Source organism: Zonotrichia leucophrys, chromosome 2 (genome assembly GCF_028769735.1).
Source record: "Zonotrichia leucophrys gambelii isolate GWCS_2022_RI chromosome 2, RI_Zleu_2.0, whole genome shotgun sequence".
NCBI lineage: Eukaryota > Metazoa > Chordata > Aves > Passeriformes > Passerellidae > Zonotrichia > Zonotrichia leucophrys.
In genome coordinates, this window is record NC_088171.1 from 26,238,368 (window position 1) to 26,258,169 (window position 19,802).

General features: G+C 56.8%; 2 protein-coding genes and 1 long non-coding RNA gene across 5 annotated transcripts in view; 1 reads left to right on the top strand and 2 right to left on the bottom strand.

Moving 5' to 3' along the window:
- The window catches only part of LOC135443754 (uncharacterized), a 76,978-nt gene extending 65,828 nt beyond the window's left edge, over positions 1–11,150 (bottom strand). The window contains exon 1 of one of the 3 annotated variants that reach the window (XR_010439103.1): positions 11,012–11,150. This is a non-coding gene — a long non-coding RNA (uncharacterized LOC135443754). Of the gene's footprint in view, positions 1–2,531; positions 2,854–9,284; positions 9,551–11,011 lie in introns of those variants that run through there. The other 2 variants (XR_010439104.1, XR_010439105.1) reach the window with 2 other exon arrangements.
- DLX6 (distal-less homeobox 6) lies at positions 3,673–8,505 on the top strand. Its single transcript, XM_064704353.1, has 3 exons — positions 3,673–4,533; positions 5,427–5,620; positions 7,403–8,505. The coding sequence occupies exons 1-3, from the start codon at positions 4,173–4,175 to the stop codon at positions 7,652–7,654; spliced, it is 807 nt and encodes a 268-aa protein (XP_064560423.1). The 5' UTR covers positions 3,673–4,172; the 3' UTR covers positions 7,655–8,505.
- Positions 11,151–15,869: 4,719 nt separating the features above from the next.
- DLX5 (distal-less homeobox 5) lies at positions 15,870–18,724 on the bottom strand. The gene is made up of 3 exons (XM_064704352.1): positions 18,168–18,724; positions 16,839–17,023; positions 15,870–16,617 (listed from the first exon to the last, which is right to left on the bottom strand). The coding sequence occupies exons 1-3, from the start codon at positions 18,520–18,522 to the stop codon at positions 16,285–16,287; spliced, it is 873 nt and encodes a 290-aa protein (XP_064560422.1). The 5' UTR covers positions 18,523–18,724; the 3' UTR covers positions 15,870–16,284.
- Positions 18,725–19,802: the final 1,078 nt, after the last annotated feature.

The following is a 19,802-nucleotide window of genomic DNA, read 5'->3' on the forward strand; positions in this document are numbered from 1 at the left end:
AGACCTGTCGCACGAAGTCACCCCGTCCTGGGGCACAGGGAGCCCGTGCGTGGTGCCCGACAGCGGAGCAGGGGAGGACGGCGGGGAGAAGGAAAGGGAGCGTAGCATTGACCCCGCGGCTCTCAGCCAGCCCGGGCGTGCAGAGATACCGGCCCTAATCCCGCTCGGGATGCAAAGGCCTCCTTGCTCTCCATACGAGCGAGAGTGACTTGCGGAGAGCATTCTCCGGGAATATTACACCGCGGGGTGGGGAGAGGAGAAGGCCGCCAGGGAGGCGCGGGCAGGGCCCGAGGGTATGGAGGGAGTAGAGCGCAGAACAGTGCACAGGGCATATCCCCATCACCCCCGAGCAGGGCTGCAGCCCAGACCTCCGGGAGCCCGGCTTGGCCCCGGAAAGAGCGGGAAAGCCGGGAAGAGGGGTGGCATGCGGGTAATTCCTGCTGCCTTTTCCCAGGGACGGACCTGTGCTCACGGAGGCCGTGCAGGGGCTCCCGGCCCGGGACAGTGCCCAGCCTCCCCCTAACTGGCACGTTGCCCCATCCAGCCAGGCTCCCTGCCCGCCCGGCCCCTCGCGGCTCCCGGGAAGCTCAGCTGAGCAAGGCAGCTCCCCTCGTGGGCTCCCGCCCCTCACTCGTGACTTCTGCCCGCTCACTTTCGGAGACACTTCAGGGCAAGGGGACTAGGAGGTGTGGGGTGCCCGTCCCCACCCCTTTTTCACGAGTCACCCACCCTGGGAAATGGACACTCCGCTGTTCTGATGCGTCCAAAGCTATTGATTCAGGTCTAATTTCTCCAGAAAGAGGCCGATGACGGAGCTCGGCTGCGCGCAAATGGGAGCCGGGGAGGAGCAGTGCCCGGCAGCCCAGTGTCCCCAGCGGGAGGGACCTCCCTGTGCCCTGGCATCCCCCTCCAGAACGCGGGCTCAGCACCTGAACCTGGGAAAAGAAATATCCCTGCAGCTGCCGCTTCTGCCGGGGCACGGCTCGGGTCCCTATTGCTCCCCACTCCACCCCCACGCCCCCCGCGACCCCCGGTGGGCCTAATTAAATTGAGCAAAATTATCGGTGTGAGGTTGGACGGAGTCAACAGTCTTGACGACAGACGGGGATGTGTGAGCAGCGCGGGGGAAGAGCAGCGCCGGGTTGGCAGCTCTTCCCTCCTGCCGGCGCCCACCGAGGACTCGGCGGGAGCTCCGCATCCCCCCGGGCCACATCCGGAGCCGCTGCTCGTCCCGCTCGCCCCACCGCATCTCGTCCGTCAGCTGGGCTGAACGAGAGATGGATGCACAAGCAACTCCGTTTGCTGCCTATGGCAGGAAGCGGTTCCCGCAGATTCTCCCTGTCTTTTCTTCTTCTCCTTTTTGTCTCACTCAGACGCCTTATTCCCTCCGCCAAGGCAGCATATAGGTATTATTTCAAAGCGATTTCCTCTCCTGCCCAACTTTCCCCCATTCCGGGGTTAGCATCCATTACGAGGCAGGAATTATTTCGAAACAAGAAAACAACGTGTTGCAAACACTCCCCAGCCTATTTTCTGACATCTTTTGTTATGCATGCTCTTGCTGCTGGAGAAAATGCTAGTATGTGCACCTGCGAAAAAACGCCTTCATGATGTTAACAGCAAGCTGGAGGGTATAAAGCAATAAAACTGCCAAATGTACCTGTTCCTGTTGAGTACATTACCTACACCTATGAATAAAGAGTCTCAGTAGGAATTCTTTCCTTTCTCGTCCCCTTTTCTCTATATTTTTATTCATTGTAGATTTGTAAACGCCTGGATCGGGTTACCCTTTCGCGTGTTAAAGTGGAACCCTTGTTAAGAGCCGGAGAACAAGGCAAGACACTTACAACTGCATTCAGAGTTACTGAACCGACTCCGAGGGCTCAAGAAGTGAAACAACGATGAGAGGGTGGCTAAGGGGGCTCAGAACATCCCAGCCACACAGGAAAAAAAGACATGCCTCCCCCATGCCCCCCTGAAACAAGCCATATGAACTACAAGCGCAGAGACACTACGGGTTATGCCCTTCCACCGACAGAGCATCGCTTGGCATCCTCCTTCCCCCTCTTCCCCCCCTCCCCAACGGTATGCGAAGAGGGGGCTCGCATCCTTCGGCTTCCCAGAGCTAATAATCGGGCTGTGGGCAAGCACAACTCCAAGATAAAGGAAAAAATGAAAAAGAGAAAAAAATCCCAGAAAGAAAAATTGAACCCCTCTAAGTACTTCCACAAGCGACACGTTAAAAAAAATATATATTAGAGATATATATATATATATATATATATATATATATATATATATATAAACATCTGCAGAATCTGAAAACCAATCCTCAGGGAATGTCGCATTGAGAGCCAGTGTCAAGACCTGGGATCGGTCTGGGGACGTCTCTGGGCTGCGCGAGGTTTTGGAAGCAGCGGCTGCTGGTGCCGGTGTTGACTTTCAAAGCCCGAAGCCTCCAGCCCCTTTCCCCATCTAGAACAACTTTCGGATTTCTTTAGGCTTAGCGAGTTCCGCAGGGTCCTTCCTACCTCAGTCCTCTCCGGTGGGGTCTGTCTCTGGAGTTCATGCTTAGCTGGACGCGAGGAGATTTAAGCGAGGGAAAGGGGGGAAAAAAGAGAGAGAGGGGGTGAGAGAGAGGGGGGAGAGAGAGGAGAGAGAGAGAGATCCTCCGCCGTGCTGGATCAAACTTAATGTCTTTCCCTAGTCCATCTTTGAAAGAGAAGTGGTAATACCACCTGGATGTTCGGATATAAATCCCCTTGCAAATAATAAATGGATTAATAATAACAAGGTATGAAGTTCTTTTTATAGAAAAAAGGAGAGAATTGAAACTAAATGCGGCAGTTAGACAACCATTTTGATAAGAGGATAATTGAGGCGACACTGGTGTATAATTAGAGGATAATTTATGCTATATCCACTTTTATTCCACCTCCCAAAATAAACCCAGTCCATAATCATTACAGGCAAATTGTTCTGAATTTTATAGCAGCAATTTGAACAAAGTACTGCAGTTAATCATGGGAGATTTTTGTGTATTCCTGATTAGAAGTCTAATTGCCTCCTTCCAGAAAGTAAAAATAACTGTAAAACGACTCTATTTTTATCATTAACAATGTTGACAATAAAATAAAATCAACTGGAATTGTAATCTAAAGACAAATTTAGGGCGCAGGCACTTTTTTTTTCCTTGGGTCGTTTATATCCTAATCAAGCTTTTTGCCAAAACCGCCAACCGCACGTAGCCATTTGCATATATTTGAAAGCCATTACGGGAGCTGCTGCCGCTGCTGCTGCTGCGTTCAGCGGGGGAAAATGCGCTGCGCGTCGCTTCGCCGCGGCGAAAATACCGCGCAAGGAGGCGGCGGGGGGGAGGTGTGGGATGGCAGGGTTGGTGCGCCGGGGGATGCGGGGTTGGTGTGCGGGGGGATGCGGGGTTGGTGCGCGGGGGGGATGCGGAGTTCGGGGTTTGGGATTTGGGGTTTGGGGGTTGGGGGTTTGGGGGATGGGCACGGGCGCTCCCCCCCCCTCCCCTCCCGCGCGGGGCGCGCAACGCGCGCGGCTCTTGGGGGGGGGGGCGCGCGAGGGGGGCGGGCGCGGGCTCCGCGCGCGCTGCCGGCTATGACGTCAGGGGGCCGAGTGACCAATGAGGGAGGCGCTGCCCTCCGGAGCCGAACCATTCGACTCGTGCGCGTCCCTGCCCTTGGAGTCGGAGCGCCGGAGCCCCAACTTTCCCGGCTCCCACCTCAAACTGCCCCCCCCCTCCACGCCCCCCCCCTCCAGGAAAGAAAAAAAAAACCTTAAAAAAAAAACCAAAAAAACAACACCCACCCCACGCGCCGGGGGGATGAGGGAAAAGAGCGGCGCAAAAAAGCGGCGGGAGTAGCCCGCCCTCCCCCTTCACACACCCCGCACACCGCCCTCCCCTTCCTCCCCTCCCTCAGTGAACGAGGCCCCTCGCACAACGGCTCCTTGGAGAGGAGGGGGGGAAGGAAAAAAAAAAAGGCGGAAAAGAAAAAAAAAAAAAAAAAGAAAAGAAATTAAATTAAATCACCGCCGCCTCTCCAGCGGTGCCGCGGCGGGTAAGGGGAGCGGCGGTGGCTGGGCAGAGAGGAGGCAGAGCGCGGGGGGCGAGCCGGGGAGCACCGCGCTCTCCCTCCCAAACTTTGATGATGACCATGACTACGATGGCTGACGGGCTGGACGCGCAAGACTCCTCCAAATCCGCCTTCATGGAGTTCGGGCAGCAGCAGCCGCCGCCGCCGCAGCCGCCGCCGCCGCCCCACTCCCAGCAGAGCTCGCCGGCGATGGCCGGAGCCCACTACCCGCTGCACTGCCTGCACTCCGCCGCCGGCTCGCACCCGCACCACCAGCATCACCACCACAGCTCGCCCTACTCCGGCAGCGCCGGCTCCTACAACCACCGCTCGCTGGCCGCCTACCCCTACGTGAGCCACTCGCAGCACAGCCCTTACCTCCAGTCCTACCACAACAGCAGCTCGGCCAGCCAGACGCGGGCGGACGACGCAGGTGAGCCGGCACCGCTTCCCGAACCCGCTGCCAGCTTCTCCCCCCGCTCCCTCCATCCCCGGGCGTCTTCCCGGCCCCCCCTCCGGGCACCTGCAGAACGACCCCCGCCGTGCCCCCGCTCCCGCCGAGGCAGGCGCCAGCCCCGGGTGCGCGGACGGCGGGAGGAGCGGCGGGGGGTGCCCGTTCCCTCTGCCCCTCCCGGGCCTGTGCCGCGGTACCGGCGGCGGGGCCGCCGCGCTCCCTCCGCGCCTCGGGCGGCTGCCGGCGCTACCGTGGCGCTGCCACCGGCGCCTTCCCCGCTCCCCGTGGCCGGCGGCGAGGGGCTGCGCTCGGCGCTCCTTTGTTACGGCGGGACCGGCTTTAGGCAAAATTCCTGCTAACACCTGAGGAGTGAAAGTTTCCAGGCGAGCGGGTCGCATTCCGCTCGGGGGCCGTCTGATTTATGTATTTCTTTTTTTGCAGGGAGACGTACGTATCCATCCAGAGGGGCACGGGAGGGGTGCGAGGGGGGGGGGGGGGAAAGCATTGTTAAAAGTCTCGGACTGGTGATTCACTGACCACCGAGCTGGCGACGCGAAGTCAATTAGCCGAGTAAAACCTGGATGGCCCTGGAACGAGGCATACCTTCGCAAAGCCAGCGCTGCACTTTAAATTTTAAAAAATGTTTTTTTTTTTTTGTTTGTTTTTCTTCCCGGGAAGAAGGAGAGCGTGCCCACCATGCCCGGACAGCTGATTTTTCTCCCGGTAGCTCCCGAGCGGCAGCCTGTGCCTGCGCCGTGGGGTTAAACAGGCGTCGGGACGGGCTTTGGCGTTTTCAGGAGCCGTGGCAGCCAAAATACCCGCGTTTAACAGCTAAGGAGGGTGATGTTTCAGCTGTGTTGTTTTGCTTGCAGATCAGCAAAAAACCACAGTGATTGAAAACGGTGAAATCAGATTTAATGGAAAAGGGAAAAAGATTCGGAAGCCTCGAACCATTTACTCTAGTCTACAACTCCAGGCTTTAAATCATCGCTTTCAGCAGACTCAGTACCTGGCACTTCCAGAGAGAGCTGAACTGGCAGCTTCATTAGGACTTACCCAGACACAGGTAATTACTGGGAATTCCAAATCACCGAAACCCTGCTCGAGCAACAAAGGCCAAGCAAAGTATGATGCTCCCTAAACATTTTGGCCTCTGTCGGGAACGGTAGAAAAGGTAAAGCACACGGCTCCCATCTCTGCACGCTGGGACTCACCTAACGCGCGGCAGAGATCGGGCAGAGAGAGCTGAAAGCGCCCTTCCCTCAGCCGGCTGCGAGCAAGCGCTCCCTTTTGATGCCACACATGATATTTTAAAATTGCCTGTATTTTCAGATAATTCCGGCACTGGGATGCAATTGCCCAGCTGTGAAAAGGAGAACAAAACAAAGGCAAGGAATCGCTGGGCCTGAGGTAGAGCTGAAAGCAAAGCTGCCTCCTCGCAACGTTTATAGGTAGAGGGGAAGCAGGAACGCGTTAGGAAATACCTGTTAAATCAATAGTTAATTCACCCTGGATGACTAACGCAAATGCAGTGGTTAGCCTTGGGCAAAATGTACGGAAGGTGATAATAGATCTGAAGATCAAAGACAGCCGTGTACAAAATTATGGCAGGTTAAGCCATAGTTAAGTGTGGTTGGAGTAGCTGTGCCATTCTGCTAATTTAAGCTTGAAAGACATACGAGGCATTACAGGCTTACCAGGCTGGGGTTTGTGGAGAAGAGCATGGATAGATGGGATCAATCCGGGCAAAATGTTATCATGTGAATCTATGAGCCTAGCAAATAACTTCAGGATTTTATCAATGTCATTGGTAACAGTCTCTTACAGACAGCGATTTTTAAATACGGAGCAAACATTAATAATGGGAATGGGCCTGATGGTTTTGCAAATGGGATTTTAGTATCCTCAGCATGCACGCTCTGTCTCACTGTTGTCTCTCTTTCTTGCTCGTATGCATAGATTTTTTTTTAGGGGCCCGATCCTGATCTTGCAGCTAGAGAAGAACCCCTGCTTATCCCCATACATTATGATTGCAAAGTTTAAGAGGTCAAATACGCATGGGGAAATTGTTTTCTGTTTGATTGATTTAAAAAAATTACATTCTGTATACATGTCTTTACCTATATATAATTGCTATGATAATTCTGACCTGCCGGTGGGCCTGATCCTTGCACACCTTGTCGAGTGCAGGCTCCCTCCTCGGGAGTTCTGCTGGGTTAGGAGCAGAATGAGACCCAAAACAATATTGATATACTATTACTCATAGAGAAAATAAAAATATTCTTTCTTTACTAATCCATTTTAATATAAAGCCACAATCCTCGTTCTATTATGCCTCCTCCCCTGCCACATCAGCATGGACTGCTTGATCTGATCGTGAGGATTTCAGAAGCACAATTTCTTTGTAAGATGCCCTTTGTCTATTGGCTCTTGTCTCCTGGCACAAAATCATATGATTGCCCATGTTTGACAACAGTTTGCCCGAACGATCAAATGACCTCCAAAATTCTGAATGAGGTGCTAAAACGGGACACCTCAGAGCATGTGGTCTGCTCAGGGAAACAACAACGTGGCCTGCTAGGGAAAACAACATCCCAGGTTAAAACCTGCATCCCTCTCGCTTTCCAGCTCTGCTCTGCCTCCCCTGTTCTCTCCAGCTGCATCCAAAGCCCGGGAGCAGCCGCAGCTACCCCTCCTTCCCCTCTCCCATCGCCAGCTCCACACCCGAGTGGCGTGTGCCCTCAAGACTTTCTCCCGATTAGACCCCCGGCCCCCAGGGTCCTCCCTGCCGTGCCCTGGGCGCTGACGGCAGCCTAATATCTAATATCTGATGCGTTTCGGTTTACAGGTGAAGATCTGGTTTCAGAACAAGCGCTCCAAATTCAAGAAGCTGCTGAAGCAGGGCAGTAACCCCCACGAGAGCGACCCTCTGCCCGGCTCCGCTGCCCTCTCCCCTCGCTCTCCCGCTCTGCCTCCAGTCTGGGACGTTTCAGCCTCTGCCAAGGGAGTCAATATGCCTCCAAACAGCTACATGCCTGGCTATTCTCACTGGTATTCTTCTCCACATCAAGACACAATGCAGAGACCACAAATGATGTGAATTGTCCAAGAGAAATAATCTCCCAAGAACGCCTCGTCTCGACATGGCAAGAAGTTCCCCTGCTTTGCCAAGCCGTGCCAGCTAACAGGCTCTGTGTGAACTTGTAGATGCGGCAAAGAGACAGAGTGGCTTTATTTTTTTTTTTTTTTAAGTAACCTCAGCGATTGATCTTGAACAGAAAGACACAATTTTCATTCTGGCGCACAGAAGACACTTCTCTTTAGGATATTTTCCTTTGGACTCCAAGGCACCAGCCTCTTTCTCTGTGGAGTATACGTCAAAACAAACTTTTTACAGACTTTGCCCACAAGAACCTGAATCTACCATGGCAGCCGTTTTTACTTGTTTAATGAGCTAAAGACATTACATGATGAAAGAGAGACTAGTCAAAGCTCCTTCATTTTTATTCACCAAATCCGAACTGGGGAAAGGATTAAAAGACAGAAGAAGTGATTTTTTAAAAAAATTAAGATTGGGGAGTGGAAAAGGAGAACTGGTTGAAAAAAATGCAAATATACTGTAAGATTGGAACATTACCACGAAGCAAAATCTGCATGCTTTCTCAAAATGTAATGGGCTGCGGCTCAGAAGAAACCACCGTCTCTCACCCGAAGAGCCCCCTCACCCGCACAGCCCCGCACCGCACACAGCCGGACGGACTCCCGGAGACGAGCAGGAAAGACAGAGCGAGGGATTCGCGGCCGGACCCGGAGCCAGGCGCGCCGCCGCGGGCTGGGGAAGGGCGGTTCAGCGCTGCCCGGCGGCAGCCTCAACCACTGAGCGAGAGGGACCTTTCCCCGAGCAACCTTTCTGTATATATTGTTGAATTTTAGTTGTACATATACTTTGTATGTTTTTGTCTTCTTTCATATATAGAGTAAAAGCCACAAAACGCCCGCCTGGCTCCTATTTCTCTTCACCTTAGCGGATCCCCACCTGCCCCGACTTGCCCCCCAGATCAGCCCGGGCAGAGGGATCCCTGTGCCCAGCTTGCCTGAGTGCACAGACACCCCTACCAAAGCATATATCTGCAAGCAAAGAAAGAAAGGATGAAGTGGGGTGGGGTAGCTGGTGGTTTAGTTGGTTTTAAGGCTACGGCTGAAAGACAGGAGTACCGAGTCCACAAAGATACGCCTAGACGAAGTTGCTAATCACCCGGCCATTTCTGCTGCGATTTCACTGCTCCGCTGCTCAACTGAGCTTCCTCGCCGAGGCAAAGCTCAGAGCCCTGTCTTTCTTCCCAAAGGTTGGAGACTCCAAATTATTAAGAAAGGAGGCGCCCTCCTTTGTTTCAAAGAGCAGACAATGCAAGCTGAGGAATGTTTTGCAAAGCCCTGAGAGGTGCCCAGGCACACAACACGCTGTCCAGCCAGCTTCAGCCGCACCGGCTTGTGGAAAGCACAGCAACAACTGACAATGAAAAGCCTTTTCCTCATCCAAGCTGGGTGCCCCATACTGCGAGAATTAATGGCTAGAGACCTGGGCATCCTTCAAATTATGAACCTTGAAACCACTGAGCCATTTATCAGAAGTCAATAGAGATCCTCAGAGTGCTCCATATAATGACAGCTACATACAGTCGTGCAAAAGGACAGTCACTATAATTAGACACAAAGCAAAGACTACTTACCAATATACCAGTTTTTTGGGGGGTGTTTTTTGGTTTGGTTTTTTTTTTTTTGAGCAACTTCCACGCTCAGTCAGTCTTCAGAGTGCTTTAAAACCGATCAGTCTTGTCATTTTCTACCATTCGTATTGTTACATTAGGAAAAATGTTTTCTTTTCTTTTTTTCCCCTTCCCACTGTGAAACTTTGGGTTCAGAGCTCCCCAGGATCAATTCTGAACAAAGCCTCCAGCTGCAGTGCCATCCAATTTGAAGCAGACATTGGGGACAATTTAAGGTTTTTATCCACAAGAAGGTTTTTTTCCATTCTCTTAAATGCAGCCATAATTAGAGTAATTTTTCATGTAGCCCGCTGATTACAGCGTTTTTACCGTCAAAGATAATTACCTGTAATTTTCTTCCACTTTTAATACTAAAAAGCCATCTTTATTTAGATTCAGGAACAGGAAAGGCGAAACAAAAGAGGAAAATTATTCTGTTATTCATACACAAATTGCAGAGACGTAGGGCCTAAAATTGAAAATTAACCAAAATTATAATGCTGAAAAGAATGGAAGAGGCTTCAGAAGTACAGCTGGTAGTGGGGCTCACTGAATTATTCAAATGACACTGGAGAGAAAGCTACCATACATTTAAACCAACAGCATTGTGTGCATCTTTCAGAAAACCCCGCTTTACCCCCCCTCTCCCCCACGCCGGCCCCTGTGCGGGCTCCCCTAGCCTCGCACAAGGGCCAAGGATGCCCCGGGAAGCCCGGCCCGGTTCGGCCCAGCCCGGCCCGGCCCGCACGGCCCCCGCAGGCTCTTTAACCCTTTCGCTGCGTGCGCCCCGCGGGGTGGCTGCGGGCAGTCCGTCCGTCCGTCCGCCCGCCCGTCCTGGCGCTGCGGGCGGGGAGCGGGAGGTTCGCTGCCCCTCGAGGGGTCTCGTCCTCCCCCACACGCCGCGCGTGGGTGCCTACGCGGAAAGCCTCTGGCTGCGCCGTGCCCTCCTCCCCCGCCAGCGATTCCTCAAACAGGCTCAGAAAAAGCCCAGACAACAAGCGAGCGAGCGAGCGAGCAAATAAACGCTAACAACAATAATAAAAGCCCCATTAGCTTAGTGGCGTGGGAGAAGGTGGGAAAGGTAGGCCTGCCCGGGAGCGGGGTGGGAGTGAATGGCAGCGGCGGCTCCCACTCGCGCGGCGGCCGCCCCGGGAGACTCTCGTGAAACAGCGTCATCTATGGATGGAGCCCGGCAGCTCCCACGGCAGCGCCAAACCTGCCGCCGCCGGCTGCCTGCACCGGCCCCGACACCGCCCGCCCGCCGCCGCCGGGCTCCGCCGCCCCGGGAGCCGCGGAAAGGCGCTGCCAGAACCCCGGGAGCCGCGGAAAGGCGCTGTCGCCGCCCCGGGAGCTGTGGAAGGGCGCTGCCGCCGCCCCGGAGCCGCGGAAAGGCGCTTATGCCACCCCTCCGCGGGCACGGGCGGACCGGGCTGGCCCGGGGTTCGCACGGTTCCTCCGCCGAGTCCCGCGCCGCCCCTCCGGCAGCCCGTCCCGTCGGGGCTCCCGCCGCATCCCCGGCAGCATCGGGGCAAAGGGGGCGCTTATCCGTGGGGGTCCGGCCGGCGAGGGAAACCACCTGCGCGGGAATGACCGCCGGTGTGGGGAGGGAGAACAGACGGAGCGTGCCTCGACGGGCGAGGCGCGGAGCAGCCACAAACCAGCCCCAAACCCGAGCGAGCCCCAAAACTTACCCCTCTGAAAATCTGCTAAGCAAGGATCGGGGTCTAGAAATCTGTACTGAACAGAAGCAGTGGAGAATATTTTTCTGAGTCTCAGGGCAGAAGCTCTTTCTCTATATTCTTGGTTGAGTGAGCACATCCAGGTGTGAAATTGTTTGCACACCCCAGCACCTCTTATATTGCCAGCAAAATTAGCTGTTATTACTGTCACTGTTTAGTGATGGTTAGCTTGATAAAAAAAACCTGCTGTAATCAAGACCTGGCGCATCTTTGCAAATTACAGATAATTGTAAACGTCCAGATTATGATAATAGCATCCTAATCCAGCCTGCAATATAATTATTACAGAGTGTTACATCTGAAACTGTCCAGTAGGGCTAATTCAGCCATTATTTAGACCCTATTTTTGCACTGCAAATGGGTTGCTGAGTTGAAAATGTACGATTGTAATTTCACGGGGCACTCAATGAGTAATGGTATAGGGAGGGAAAAATACAAAAGTGAAATGTGAACAGTAGCGATCAAATCAAACTCTGAAGGACAAAAGACTGTTTGATTCATAGGGAATGAGAAGAGCGGGAATTAAGAAAATAGCAAATCAGTGGTCTGCAGCGTTACGTGTCCAAATCTCAACGACTGCGAGCCTGATGTGCAGTCAGGGACTGCAGCTTCGGCTCCCGCCTCGCATCAGTCCGCCTCTCGGCTCGGCTCTCCCCGGCACCCGGAGCATCCCCGAGCTCCCCACCCATCCCCAAAAGAGAGCTCGCCATTGTCTTGTGCCTCCTCTGAACGTCACTTTCGGGCAAGCGGCCTCGGGACCTCCGGCACCGGGCGGAGGAGGGCGCGGGGTGCGGGATGCGGCGCCGGGCACTCTCCGCGGCGGGACGCGGAGCCCTATGCGCCCCCGCGCCCCCGCTGGACCGGTCCTCAGGGGTCCTTAGGGAAATTATCACAGAACTGACTCAATTGTAATTAATTAATCAAAAGAGCCTGGCTAACAGGACTACCTGCAGCTAGCGAGGTTAACTCACCGGGCTAGCTTGGCTTTCGACTCCTGATTAACTTTTATTAACCCTGGACACGAAATACACAAACTCGCTTCATTTTTTAATGACCTAGATCATCAAAGCGCCGTTGCCACCGGACCGGTTGGTCCCCGCTTGGTCTCCGCAGGGTCCAGATGAGAAGAAGCAGCGCCCGGGGCCGGCCCCATGGGCAGGAGGGCTGCGTCCCCGGCCCTTGCTGGCCTCTCCCGACCGCAGCCACTCCTGGCAGCCCGCACTCCAGCCCCGCGCCCTTTTCTCCCTGCGCGTTAGTAAAAAACAGGAGAATAAAAGAAAGCTCAGTGGACAGAGCGAGGCGAAAACCCTACAAAACGCGTTGTACGGCGCGTATCGATGAGAGCGTGAAGCTCTCCTGGAATGGAGGGCCAGCTCCGCAGCCAGGCAGATGATGCCGCTGCAGAGCACGAAGCCGGGTCAGCATCCGGCCCGGAGAGGCTGCCGGAGCCATCCTGCAAAACCCAGGCTGAGGCTGACACAGCCTCTCCGGGACTGCCGAGGGGCAGGCGGCAGCGGGAGAGGAGCCAGAAACCACCCCCAAGCTCTTCCTCGCCAAATGCCCGATCTGTCGCCGGTTCTGGCCGGGGCCGGCACTCTGGGCCCTCACCTGAAGGGGATGAAGGAGGTGAGGGAGTCGCGAGTTTTACCCGCGGCTTTGAGGGTCGTGTCAGTGGAAGGTGCTCTCACAGACAGCCGGGGCGTGCGTGCATGGCGGGATTTATCAGGTCTATATTCCAGGCAGATAAACTATTGTTTATCATCCTCCCTGAATCGCATGTAAATAGACACACCACGGAACAAAGAGAACTATTTAACTGATGCAACACAGATTCTCCCTAAAAAAAGAGAAAGAGGGGCTTAATGTAAACTTCGCGTTTCCTATTTTCACAGCTCTTATCTGACCTATAAAACAGGTTATTGAGTTACTGCAAGCAATCGCTTAAATGACTGAAAGCAAGAAGAGGGGGTTCCCACACCCCACTCCCCCCGCCCCGATTTTCCTGAAGCAATAGATCTCCTTTCCTTAATCCACAACCGAAACACCTAAAGTCTGTCAGTCGCAAAATTGCGTGGCAGAAATCTTTAATTGATGCCACATGTGGGATGCACTCTGGGGACACAGCGCTGCCGGCGGTGGAGCGGGCAGAGCGCGGAGGCCCGCGCAGGCAGCGCGGCCGCGGGGCAGCGAATGCCCGGGGGACACCCAGGGGAGTAAGGGGGCGACAGGAACGCGACAAGCGGGCTGCCCTGCCGCCGTGACAGGTCGGAAGGGGTGTTTTTCCTTTCCCCGGGAAGGCGCGGGAGGGGAACCGAGGCGCTCGGCGGCGAGACGGCAGTGCCCGGCAGGATGGAGGCCGTGCCCGCGGGCGGAGCGGGAGATGCCCGGGCAGGAGCGGGGGCTCGGGCGGATGCGGGAAGGCGCTGCCCCCGCCGCCGTGCGAGGGGGGGCGGGCACTGCGTGTGTCTGGCTGGGGGCGATGTAGGGGTGCGTCCCGGCCGGGGGCTGGCGCGGCCGGGGGTGGATATGTGGATGTGCTGCGGGAGAGCCCCACGGGGGGCAGGCGGTGTCAGGAGCTCTCGATTTGGGGAAGCGGGGGCTGCAGACTGCCCTGTGCGTGTGTGTCTGTGTGTCTGCGCGCCTGTGTGTGTGTGTGTGTGTGTCAGGCCCTGTGGCTCAGCCCTGGAGCCGCTCGGCACCCACAGGAATGTGGCTCCTCTCTGCTCCCCGAACTGCCCCGGCTCCACATGGAAGTGGCCGCCAGGAAAACAGAAGGGAGGGGAAGAGGGGGAGGGGCGGGGAAAGCCCCGAGCCAGCAATCCGCCGAGCCCAAACCCGGCATCAGACAAAGGACAGTTCATGCCATCCTTTCCCGGGGAAGCAGGGGGGAGGCCTGGCCAAGCCGGGCTCCCTGCGGCCGCCGCCGGAGCCCAGGGGGTGCGCCCAGGCGAGGAGAGGCGCCGGGGTGTGCCTGCCTGTGTGCGGGGACAGAGGGGACAGGAGCATCCGTCCCCTCGGCCCGGGGCTCTCCGGAGGGGCGGGCGGCGCTCAGCGTTCATCGAGGTCGGGGCCATGAGACTGGGAGCCCCGGCGAGGGCATTTCTTTCTTATCCTCTCCAGGGAAGGGATGCCAGGCTTTTCCCGACCTGCCCAACACCAACCCGCTCTGGGAGGAGGAGAAATTAAGCAGGGTGGGGGACTGGCATGGAAACCAAGCCGAGCTGACTCGGCTGGCTTGGAGAGGAGAGCGATGCCTGGTCCAGCGGCCGCGGTGTGAATTCCCATCTCTGCCCGGTATGCTGCTTGCCGGCACTCCGCCTTCCCGGAGCTGTTCCTGCGCTGTCCGTCCGGGCCGTCCCGGCCCCGGCAGGTTACCGTAACCCAACAGCCCCCGACAGCTCCTCAGAGAAAGGGGTGGGTGGACCCACCTGGGAAATTGACTTCCACCTCCTGTGTCCAAACCTTTCTGCAAAGGGAAGTGACCTCCGGGAGGGGAGAATTTCTCACTGCAGGTTGAATGCTTGTCTAGAGGGAAATGAGGAAAAGAGCGGAAGAAAATGAAAGGGTCAAGTTTTAAAAAAAAAATTTTTGCACAGGATGGAAGTGAGCAGAAGAGATGAAGCCGAGCTCTTCGTCAGCCCCAGAGTCGCGGGAAGTCCCTGAAACCTTGCGAGTTAAAAGAGCAGGAGACGGTCCCCAGAAGGGCGGAAGAGATGGGGAGCGGCGGCCGCAGGGGTGGGCAGCAGCGCCCGCGGCACCCCCGCAGCCTCCCCGGCGTGCAGGGAGCGCAACCGAACAAACTGCTCCATTGTACTGCAAGACATTTACCAGCCCCCAAACCTGCTACACAACAGCAAACCGGGCTTCTTTCTTTGGGGAGAAAACTGCACAAACCACACTCACACGCACAAAACATGGCAGGCAGGAGAGGAAGGAGAAAAAAGGAGGGGGAGGGCAGCGGGGAGGAAGAGTGGAGATAGGTAAGGGCGCCCCAGGGCAGGAGCGTGCCTTTTCAGGCCTCGCCTCCCCCCGTTCCAGCGCTCTCCCCGCCAGCCTCAGCTGCCAGAGGGGCATCTTTCATCTCGGGGATCCTTCCAGCGGCGCCTTTGGCACGTTCACTGCTGCCGCCGTACCCGCACGGCCGTGAGTTACCGCTGCCCCCGGGATGGGGGTCCCCGTGGGAACTGCATGGCCGCGGGGCCCCGGGCCGGGATTCCGGCTGGGAGAGAGAGAGAGAGCCCGTGCTCCGTGCGAGGGGTCCGCGCAGCACACCGGCCACGCCGTGCCCCAGCACTGGGCAGCCCTTTGACGCACGGGTTTTTCCCTAAATCGTGTAGAAATAAAACAAAGACAATAAAAGTACCTCTGAAACGTTCCTCCTTCAGTCGAAGCCGCCGCAGGCTTTTAGCAGGAGCGAGGGGAGCGGGGCCCTCATTTTATTCTTTTCTCATATTTAGTGGCTCCCTTTGACGGAAACGTAATTTGTATAATTAGCCGAGCGCACACGGGCGACTGATGGGCTGTGGAGTGTGCAGCTCTCGACGCTAATTGCTCTCAGGAAAGGATTCAGGGCGGCTTAAGGCGAGAGATTCGCTTTCTCGCATCAGGATGGGCAGCTTTCCCTCCAGCCTACAGCGCTGTGCATGGGATGGACGCGGTCTTGCCAGAGCCCCTTTCCCAGCGGGGAGAGAGCGCCGCGGGTACCTGCAGGGGCCAGATCCCGCCGGACTGCGGGGGCACCGCAAGGCACTGGAGCAGAACACGAACTCCCAGCTCCCGGCCTCTTTCCTCACTTTCTTTCTGAAAGCACATCAGTATTATATTTTTTTTCCCTCTTATTAATAGAAGAAGGGGTAATTTGGAAACATTTCTCTTGGTCGAAATAATTTTATTTTATTCAGAATATACAGTTTAATTCCTCTATCTACAATTATTTACAGGGTTAAAATAACATTGAAAAAAGTCTCTGGAAAAGTTGAGGTCATAGATTTCAAGGCACCAATGATAGTGTCCACAGCTGAGCCAAAAAACGTCCGTATTGTATAAAAAAGGGTTTCCTTTGAAATGCAATAAGTTACATGCACAAGCTTTACACATTTTAATCTTTTTGTTTGTTTCTTTTCCCTTTTAAAAATTCCCCATATGCATTCCTTTCGTTATTATTCCTTAACAGTAAAACACAGGAGTCCAAGGAGCAACAAAAAAAAAAAAAAAATGGTCAGGCTCTAATAAATCGTCCCAGAGGCCAGCGCTAACGGGTGCTGTAGGGAGCCGTGGGGTTGGAGATGAGAGTTGATGGAGTTGGCAGCGGGGTACCAGGAAGTGGAGCTCTCCAGGTAGCTGGATGCAGGGGACGGGTTGGAGTTTGGAGGGTGAGCGTGTGCGTGGGCATGGTGGCTGAGGGAGCGGGACGAGCCCTGAGGTTCCCAAACCGCAGGTGACTGTGGAGAGTTGCAGGCCATGGGGTCGCTGGAGCTGGGGCTGTGCTCCGGAGGCATCTCCCCGTTTTTCATGATCTTCTTGATCTTGGATCTTTTATTCTGAAACCAGATTTTCACCTGGGAGCAGGGCGGGAGGAGAAGAGAAGGGAGGAAAGGGGGAGTGGGGAGGGAAAGCGACACCATTAATGCCCGCCTGGCAAGCCGGTGCTCCGCGGCTGCGGCGCCCCGCCGCCCTCCCGCCCTCCGGGGCCCGATCCGGCCCTTCCCGCCGCGCCGGGGTGAGCCCGGGCTCTGGACCAGCCGGGCCGAGCCGGGCCGGGCCGAGCCGCTCGCGGTACCTGTGTTTGCGTGAGTCCCAGGGAGGCTGCCAGCTCGGCCCTCTCGGGCAGGGCGAGGTACTGGGTCTTCTGAAACCTCCTCTGCAACGCTGCCAGCTGAAAGCTGGAATAAATAGTCCGGGGTTTGCGCACTTTCTTTGGTTTGCCGTTCACCATCCGCACCTCGGGTTCCGCCACCTCCTTCTCTGCACGGGCGCAAGAGCGGGAGAGAGACGCACACTTGTTAAGTTCGGGACAGGCTGCGCTCCGCGCCGCCGGGGCGGCATCCCGCCCGCGGGCCGGGCCGGGCCGGGCCGGGCTGGGCAGCGGCGCCGGCCCGACGGGCCCCTGCGGCTCCCCCCGGGGCTCCGGCAGCCGGGCGCGGCCCCGCGCAGCCTCCCCGCGGTGAGACGGGGGGAACCCGCTCCCTCCACACCGGCCTCGGCCACCCCCGGCCCTCCTCCTCCTCCTCCGCCTCCCACGCCCGCCCCGGGCATCCTGCCGGGCGCGCAGCGCGGCGCGGGCGGGAGCGCAGGGCATGCGCGGCGGTGCGAGGATGGGGGGCCCTGCTGGGAACAGCTCTGTCCGGAGCGAGGTCGGACCCAAGCACCGACCGCTTCCTCCGCACTGCCGCGCCAGCCCCTGCCGCCGCCGGCGTGTCCCCAAGCGCCGCCGCGACCGCACTCGTCCCAGCCAAGCCCCAGCCGCTTGGCTTTACCACGGACTTGTTTATTTTTTTTTCCTCCCTGACCCCTTCTTCTTTTTTTTTTTTTTTTTTTCTTTTTCTTTCTTTCTTTCTTTTTTTTTTTTTTTTTGTTCCCCTACAGCAAGTTACAAAGAAGTAAAGCACTAAAACCGCGACGCTTTCTGGCGAAAAACGCTCCCGGCTTCGCAGCCCCGCCACTGCTGGTCTCCCCCTCCCAGTCTCCTCCCCCGCCCCTCCAGCACAGAGGGAAGGAAACTTTCTTCAACACCGCGAACCTGAGTTTGAGACACGCAACAAGGCTCGGCTATTTTCTCCCTCTTCCTGCGGGGGGAAGGAGGAGGGAGGCAGCCGTGGGGGCCCGGGGGCAGCTGACAGAAGCGCTAAAGCGCTAGTTCTACAATTTGTAGTTTAGCTCATGCGAGCTGGTCAAAAAAAGTAGACGAGTAAACCAGTTCTCCACTTTTTTTTCCATTCCCAATTCTCTTTCCCCCCCCCCCATTTATTTATTTATTTTCAGTTTCCCTTCTGGCTCAGGGAAAGCCGCATCCCCGCGCTCCGCGGGTCAGGGATCCTCCGGGGAGCGCTCCCCCAGCCTCCCCAAAGCCGCGGGATGGTCCCGCACACCCCGGGTCCCCGGCCCTCACCTGGCTGGCTGGCGGAGCTCTGGACGCGGTTGTAAGCGCCGCTGTACTGGTGGTAGGGGCTGGCGTAGCTGTAGTCTGCATAGGCTTTGGCAGGATAGTTCCCGGCAGACCCGTTCATGCCGTGGTACTGGTACTGGTACGGGTTGAGCGCTTTGCCGTAGGAAGCCGAGGTAGGCGAGCAGTAGCCGTGCGGGGCTCCCCCCGCCGGGCTGTAGTAGTCGGAATCCGTGGCGGAGGACTCTGGTAAAGTGGGAGATTCCTGGGACGGGTGGTGCATGGCTGCAGCCGTCTGGAAAGGAGCTTGGAAGTCGCCGGATCTGATGTTGGGGACCCTTCTGTCAAATACTCCTGTCATAGCTCGGGGCCGGCGGCGGGCAGGGGCTGGCGGCGGGGCTGCTCGGCTCTAAGCAGACATGTCTGGGGGAGGAGGCTGCGGCGCGGTGTCTGTCTCCGGCAGACTGCTGGCTGGGGCGCAGCATAGGCTTGGTTAAATCCTTAATTGCGCTCTTACGCACAGCAGGGTGGATCGGGTTCCATTGGCCAGAGCAATCGGGAGCAGCGACACCCTAACTCGTCCAACTAGTTTAGCACAACAAAGCTTCGGCTTAAAAAAAAAAAAAAAAAAAAAAAAAAGAGAGAGAGAGAGAGGGGGGAAAAAAGGAGGAAAAAAAGTCCCATTCAACCTCTTTTTAAAGTGATTACCAACAGCAATCTCCGAGTCGGAGCGCCGCGATTGGGAGGTTTCCGGCTCCCCCTACTCCTGTAGCCGGCGAGGGGGCTCGGCCAGCCCGCAGCCCGGTGCCCCCGCACTCCGCCCGCAGCGCCCCGGGGGAGGCTGCAGCCACGCCGCTCGGATTTGCCGTCCGGTCCCCCTTGGCTACGCCGATGGCTTGGGAACACCGCACCGGGCGCTCCTGGCTCCAGCTCTATTTCTGATCTGGTGACAATGACCATTAGCGTCTGGCCGGGCTGCGTCCCTCGGACCGTCCTTCTTTCCCGGGAAAACGTCCGGGACCTCCGCGCTAAACACAGCAAACCCCATTACCCCCAAGTACCTTGAATTTTAGTTACATCATTTCCTGCATTTCCAAGACCCCGGCACGGCCCGGAGCCAGCGGGAGACTCCCGGCATAATGCCCTGCGTGGGGGTGTGGGGCAGCTGCCAGGGGCACCATCCGGCCTAGGGGCACCCACCTACCCCGGGATTTCGCGAAACACAGCCTGCCTGCGGCACGATGCCCGCGGCTGGAGAGCCCCCGACTCTCTCGCCAGCTCTGGAGCCCCTCAAGGCTGGCTTGTGACCGCTCGGCCCCACGGACGTGTGCTCCTGCAGCCCCGGGGCGATGCTCACCGTCTGGTCCGCCTCCGGCCCAGGGTGGTCAGAGCCCCTCACGAAGGGCGCTCAAATCCCCCTCACGAAGGGAGCTCAAATCCTCCTCACGCGTGGGGATCACTGGATCACTGTGAGGCCGCCGTGGGGCTTCTCCATCGGAGGCTGTGCAAGAGCCCGCTTTCCTGGTGACAGCCCCACAGCAGCGGCCGGCGCTGTGCGGGGAATCGTCCCCACAGCCCCCGGGCCCGCAGCTCCCTCCTTCACCTGCACCCGTCCTCTTGCACCCATCTGTGCTCTCAGGT

What these genes read in the sequence shown, in the direction of transcription:
- DLX6 (XM_064704353.1), top strand. Translation starts at nt 4,173, where the DNA reads ATGATGACCATGACTACGATGGCTGACGGGCTGGACGCGCAAGACTCC. An exon ending in GACGCGGGCGGACGACGCAG is followed by an intron (nt 4,534 to 5,426) that starts GTGAGCCGGCAC and finishes TTTTGCTTGCAG; the next exon opens with ATCAGCAAAAAACCACAGTG. An exon ending in TAGGACTTACCCAGACACAG is followed by an intron (nt 5,621 to 7,402) that starts GTAATTACTGGG and finishes TTCGGTTTACAG; the next exon opens with GTGAAGATCTGGTTTCAGAA.
- DLX5 (XM_064704352.1), bottom strand. Translation starts at nt 18,522, where the DNA reads ATGACAGGAGTATTTGACAGAAGGGTCCCCAACATCAGATCCGGCGAC. An exon ending in GAGCTCCGCCAGCCAGCCAG is followed by an intron (nt 17,024 to 18,167) that starts GTGAGGGCCGGG and finishes GCGCCCGTGCAG; the next exon opens with AGAAGGAGGTGGCGGAACCC. An exon ending in TGGGACTCACGCAAACACAG is followed by an intron (nt 16,618 to 16,838) that starts GTACCGCGAGCG and finishes CCCTGCTCCCAG; the next exon opens with GTGAAAATCTGGTTTCAGAA.